The sequence below is a fragment of the Octopus bimaculoides genome, chromosome 6, assembly GCF_001194135.2.
Source record: "Octopus bimaculoides isolate UCB-OBI-ISO-001 chromosome 6, ASM119413v2, whole genome shotgun sequence".
NCBI classification, from domain to species: Eukaryota; Metazoa; Mollusca; class Cephalopoda; order Octopoda; family Octopodidae; genus Octopus; species Octopus bimaculoides.
Window position 1 is genome coordinate 83,883,953 of NC_068986.1, and position 7,075 is coordinate 83,891,027.

The 7,075-nt window shown below is 35.5% G+C and overlaps 1 protein-coding gene across 3 annotated transcripts in view; it reads left to right on the forward strand.

Moving 5' to 3' along the window:
• Positions 1-7,075, forward strand: part of LOC106876878 (nuclear factor of activated T-cells 5) — a 231,414-nt gene that overhangs the window by 177,071 nt on the left and 47,268 nt on the right. For all 3 annotated transcript variants that reach the window (XM_014925617.2, XM_052968923.1, XM_052968922.1), the window contains exon 10: positions 712-902. In XM_014925617.2, the coding sequence (XP_014781103.2) occupies positions 712-902 (191 nt within the window). The remainder of the gene's footprint in view (positions 1-711; positions 903-7,075) is intronic.

A 7,075-nucleotide genomic window follows, 5' to 3' on the forward strand; every position in this document is an offset into this window, starting at 1 on the left:
TCTCTCTCTCTCTCTCTCTCTCTCTCTCTCTCTCTCTCTCTCTCTCTCTCTCTCTCTCTCTCTCTCTCTCTTTCACTCACTCTCTCCTTTTTCTATGTTAAACATACTCCATCTCCCATGTCTCTGTTATCTTGGTTTATTTTTCTGTGCCCCCTCCTAATTACTTCTGTCTCAATGCAGCCCACCACTTTTGAAATCTCCTCTTACTACTTCTATCTTTCTCAATAGCTCTCTTAATACTCACCTTCACATTTCTTTTCCATGCTAGCATGGAAGACAGATGTTAAACAATGATGATGATGACTCCTCTCTTCCTTTCTCAACACTCCATTCTTATATTTAGGCTAACCTGCAGGTTATATCAAAGCAACAAGTTCAGTTGGCCAGAGTTTTTGCAATATCAAAGACCTGACACAAGAGTACACATACATGTATTTAATACACTGATTTATATTGTATTCATGAGCAAATTCTTGCTTATCAAGTAGACAATCATTTCTTGTTTGGAGGATTTTTTTTAGTGTGTGTAGTGGTTTGTACACTGCTTTAAGTGTTTTTTTATTGCTGTTATATAGGGAGTAATGTTTGCTTGTTATAGGGTCAACAGATGTTCAAATTTTTTAAATATGTTAAATAAAAGGTAAATGTTTGAAAATCAACCAAGCATTTGCAATCTTTATTATTCCTCTCTTTCTTTTACAACTACTTCAGCCCAACCAGTTGGACAGCCTGAAGTGTCACGACTGAGTTTAACATCATGTACTGTGAAAGGTGGAAAAGACTTGTTTATAATTGGGAAGAATTTTATGAAAGGAACCAAGGTTTACTTTCGTGAAACAGTCGATGAAAGCAAAGTCATATGGGAGAAAGAAGCAGAAATAGAGAAAGATTATTTTCAACCTGTAAGTTTCTAATTTCAATTATATATTTATCTTCAAGTTTTCATTTTTGACTTTTAATATAATACTTTTTCATTCTGAATAACATATGCTTAACTTTTTATTTGTTTTACTATTTTATCTATATGTCTTGATAATAGAATTTATAATCTATATAGAATTAATTTTTGGTATTGGAAATAGTATTAAGAATAATAATGATAACTGATTATAATTTTTTGTTTTTAATTCGTTTATTCTTTTTCCTTTTGGTTCTCTTTATGAAAAGGATTTCCAACAAGTAATGTAAGTTCTTAGAAGATGAAACACCATTCTCATTTCCAGAACTTTTTTATATATCTAAAGTGATGTCCTATTTATTAGTATTTTGATCCTAAAGAACCCTTTTTGAAACACTCATGTAAAGATTTTAATAAGTATTGCAATCTTAAAGAAACTTGTGCATTACAAAAAGCTCCAATTGTTTACAATAATAAATGCTACCATATTCCCTCTTTGCAGCTAAGTATCTTGACTATAAACACACTGCAATTCCATGGACAGAGAAATCAACCCAACCCATTAACTAGATGATCAGCTGTAGCTGATGTGCTTTGCATAAGGAACTTTAAAATTAAAAATTTATATTATTTTATATTTTATTGGACAAGAATTAGTTATATAATTGTTTTTAAAGGAGACAGAATGTGTGTTTATGCATGTATACATACATGCATGCATGAAAGTATGTATGTTTGTATGTATGTACGTATGTATGCATGCATGTATGCATGCACACATGCATACACACACACTCTGTCTTCTTTTATCTTCATGTAATTTCCTTTGTGGATTTTTGTTTATAATGAAAATGTTAGTCATAGTGGTATATGAATTCCATTTTCATACAATACATAGTCTGCCCATCCTGATTTTTTATATATATATGACATAGTCAGATTAGGAAGGATAGCATCTTCTCAGCTTGGTCCTTGCAATAGGGTAGGATCACAATGGGGTTTGGTCTTACCTTTACCATAACAGTTTGGTTGAATACAGTTGTTAGGTTTTGCAGTGGGTATTTATATTTCTACAATGCCACCTTTTGAGATGGTGTATTTCTTATTCAATAGCATTGTTATTGGAGCAGACAGTTTTAGTCTGATGATGTTTGTGTGTATGTGTGTGTGTGTGTGTGTGTGTGTGTGTATTGGGTTATCCCATAAATAATGTGGTATTTTCAATTGTATGAACTAAAAGTTGGAGTTGGATGGGATAAACTACCTGCATCAACTTGCTTTAAAAACAGGTAGTAGTTTTACCTTGTCCTTATTCTTAGTGCAAGTTTTGAAGAGTGCAGTTCGATTTTAGCAGTTATTTTTGCAAAGCTATAATGGATATAACAAAAGAGCATATTCAGCACATTTTGCTTTATTAGTTCAATAAAGGCAACAACACAACAGAAAGTGCAAGGAATATTAATGCAGTATATGGAGATCAGACAATAAACATAAGCCAGTGTCAACGGTGGTTCCAGAAATTCCAAGCCAGAAACTACAGCCTGGAAGATGTGCCTTGCCCTGGAAGATCTGTAGAACTTGACAATGATGTCCTGCAAACCCTGGTGGAACAAAATCCCGTCGTAACTGTTGAGGAACTAGCAGAGAAGCTTGGATTTAGTCATTCAACCATTCATCGACACCTGCATGCCATTGGAAAAGTTTGCAAATTAGGTCAGTGGGTTCCTCACAAACTTTCTGAGTCTAATCACTTGCAGAGAGTGAATGTGTGCTCTTCTTTGCTGTCACCTCTCACAAATGAACCTTTTTTGGACCAAATAGCGACTGGTGACGAGAAATGGGTTCTCTATAAAAATGTCAAGCACCAAAGACAGTGGGTAGGGAAAGGAGAAACACCAGCACCCCAGGGTTAAAGAAGGTCTTCACCCACATAAGGTGTTATTATCTGATTGGTGGGATATGAAATGTTTAGTCCATTTAGAACTTTTAAACCCAAACCAAATGATAACAAAGAAGATCTACTGTGAGCAGCTTGTGCGGCTTAAGTAAGCACTAGAAGAAAAACAACTGTCTTTGGTTTCAAGACGAAAGGTGTTCTTCCATCAGGATAATTCTTGGCCACATACAGCAAGGATGACATTCCAAAAGCTGGAACAGTTTGAATGGGAAACGATGCCCCACCCACCATATTAACTGGACATTGTCTCATCTGATTATCATTTATTCTGCAATCTTGAAAACCATTTGAGCTGAAAAAATATGAATTCTGTAGATGATGTCAGAATAGTACTGGAGGAATATTTTTCATCACGACAAGTGAATTTTGGAAGAGGGGCCTTGCAAATCTACCAGATAGATGAAAGAGAGTATATTTTAGAAAAATAAAAGAAGTATAAAAAGACCTCATTATTTATGGGATGAACCAATATTTATACACTGTAAGGTATAATATATACACAATGTAAGTGGGATTCATTATTTAGGTGATTCTAGAGATTCACTTTTAATACACAGGTGCTATTATGCCTGCCTTTGTACTCTTTAACAGTACATTTACAGCTAATCATAGATAATTAATATTATTGTTATTGTTGTTTGCTGTGGGCATCTTTCTTTACAGAGCTCTATTTAGGTGATTTCTTCCAAATTACATAATGGAAACATATTCTTTCTTTTTTTCAACAACAAAGAGCATTGCAATATTTAAACATCCACTCCATTACCTGGGTTGTAAAAGGAGGTTTGTTTCTAGATATCTTATTGTAAATATCTATTTTTGCAAACATCCATTTTGTTTTATTCACTAATGGTTTAGTATGGCTTCCACTGTGGCAACAAAGAAGAGATCTTAACCACAATGGTGGTAGCAATAAATATAACCTCCCCTCTCCCTATTGAAGAAAGAAAAACAGAAAAAAAAACTGTCAGTCAAACACTGTTAATAAGCACAAACAACTACAATTTGAAGAGCACAAAAGAAAAAGTGGTGAAAATACAAATTTGAACTACATTGAAAAGCAACAATATATCTATTGCTAGCCTTGCATCTGTTTTCAAAAAAATTAAGAGCAATTCCATATACCCTTGAAAGAGAAGCTGGAGGGAATTATGGATCTGTGTATGATAGGATATATGCTCCCTCAACAGGAGCAGGAAGTGCATGCCTATTATTTTAACACTGAAGATGAAGCAAGAAGGCAGGCATGACTCAGGCACTTTATTCCTGCAGAGACTCCAAGCAGCTGTTCTCCTTCACCATCTTGCAGCTATGGTGAGAAGATGGAATCTGAAGAAATGTAAGGGAAACCATCAGGGAAGTAAAAGAAGCAAGACCACCAGAATCAAAAAAAGAATAAGCCCAAACTAAAGGCAAGTAGGATACTCAAAGTCTCTCGTGAAAAGCCCCAGTCCCTTTTCCTGGGGAACTTGGACTTTATAGCTCTCCAAACTGAAAACCTGGACCTAATGAATCTGCCAAGGAAGAAGCTAAGAAACAAGAGAAATGTTAATGCTTGTTGAGGAAGAAATAGGGGATAAGTATGTATATCTGATCACAAACTGGTAGAAGGTTGGTGAAAAGCCTCTGAACAATCTAGCAAGAACTGTAGAGTACCACTTTAAGGATGTAATAAACTGTATAGTTTTGCTAACATCAAAGATGTTCTTAGGCAGATTCACAGAACCTAAGTTACAGACTTGTTGAAATTACAATGTTTCTTAATCCTACCTAAATGGCTGCTTCCCACACATTTCCGGATGGGCCACCTCTATTGTTTTGTATACTAAATTTTTACCCTGTTTTAAAATATCATATTCCCAACTTCTTGTTTATTATATACGTGTACAGCTCCACATGTTTTGTATGATACATTTTGTATTTTATGTATGGTTCGTTGAGGCCAGTGAGAAAAGGATTAGGATGATTTTGAACAATTTAAACTATTCTTACAATAAAAACAACATTGATTATGATGATATATACACACACACTATACATTTTACCAAGCAAAGGGATCCCTGAAGAGTTGAATTGAGAAACAAGGGAAACATTTGCAGCCTTCCATATTTAACTGGTGCTACCACCAACAGATTAACCCGAGATATGAATTATCTGGTGGAATAGAAGTTTGCCTTGCAGAGTTGTGTGGCAAGGTATGGTGCATCCATGCTTATGTCTGTCATCAAATAGCACAGAAATTAGAAAATAACTTCTCTGCATCTCAGAAGACATTGTTTTTGCTCATGCTTCTGAAAAAATAATTGCAGGCAATACTGCTTAATGTGTGGAATAACATATCTTCCACATAGCCAAGGAAGACATTATGGAATGAAATACATGATATTCAAAATGGAGTGTAAGGCAATGTATATATGTGTGTGTGTGTGTGTGTGTGTACACAATACACCGGCCTAGAAACTAGTGAGGCATTATACGAATCACCGTTAAAGGATATTACTGAAAATGACTGTAGAAAACCATGTAGCAGTTGTGGAGCTGTGAACCATCATGGGTGCAGAAAGAATAGTCATGAGACAGACAGTGCAAAGCCTGAAAACCAGTTGTTACACATATAGCAATAACCACTTGAGTGCTTTCTGCCATGAGTAACTAGAGAAGTATAAGAAATGAAATCAGTAGAACCAACAATAGCTGGTTCCAGTGACTGCTATTAACCAAATGACCACCAGTTGCACCTTCAGTATACCTCCAAGAACCGAAAGTAGAATACTAGTCACAACCAGTTGTGTCCTGTTCTCTTTCCTCCATCAATGAAGTCGATAGGAAGATCAAGTAGAGATGGCAAATTGTTGGTTCACTTCAGTCATTGAAGAAATCAAAACTAAGAAACCCACCTCTCCATCAGAAACCATGAAGTTCACAGTACTGAGGACATTTAAAAAGGACTTGATGAACTTTTTAATCAAATTGCAAGAGAAAATGAAATCAAGAAGATACTTATTTATGAAGAAATGAGAGCAAAGTATTGAAGATACTTAAGAGATTGCTGGTGAAAATCATATGAAGAGTTTATTGCTATATGTACTGGAGATTTCAGCAGGATGTGAGCCTCTTTCTACCCACTCACTCCCAAACTACTTATAGACTTGTTCATGATGAAGCAAATTTGAATAGCAAGTAGGCTGATTCATGAGATACTTTAAGCCATCCTAGCTAGAGGCTTTTTCACATATATGTATGGATAATTTACGCTAAATGTTTTTCATATTTTTTAATTATATTTTTTTGTTACTTTGTTTTAATATAATTTATATCAAATTTTAACAAGCTCTTATATATATATATATGTGTATGTATGTACCTATACCATCATCATCATAATATAACATCTGCTTTTCATGGGTTGGACGGTTTGGCTGAAAACTGGTAAGCCGAGGGGCTGCACCAGGTTCCAATCTGATTTGGCAAGGTTTCTATAGCTGAATGCCCTTCCTAATGCCAACCACTCCAAATGTGTAGTGGATGGTTTTTATGTGCCACAGGCATGGGTGCCAATGACCTGACACTGCCATCTGCCACGACTACAGTCTCACTTGGTTTGACAGGTCTACACAAGCATGGTATATAGCCAAAGGTCTTGGTCACTTGTCACTGCCTCCATGAGGCCCAATGCTCAAATGGTGCTTTTTACATACCACCAGCCACAAATACGATTTCACTTGGTTCAACAGATTTTCACAAGCACAGCATATCGCCCAATTATTGAAGGATGCTTTCAACGGGCCAGTTATGTGACATTGGCATTGGCCACAACTATGATCTCACTTGGCTTGACATCACTGCCTTCATGAGGCCCAATGCTAGAATGGTGCTTTTTACATGCTACTGGCATGGGTGCCAGTCAGATGGCACTGGCATTGGCCACGACTACAACTTCGCTTGGTTCGACAGGGCTTCATAAGCACAGCATGTGTGGAGTTCATTCATAAACTCCACACAAAACATGGACAAAAAAATTATTTTTAAGAAAATATGTAATTAAAATAATTTTAATGCCATGATTAATGAAAGCGAAACCAGTCAACAAACATAATATAGAATATATTAAAAAATATATTAAAACTATGTAAAGTATGAGCATTTTCCTTCTTTGATTTTTCTTTTTATATATTATAACTCACCATGTAGGGATAATCAAAATTCCTCCCTTTCTGTTA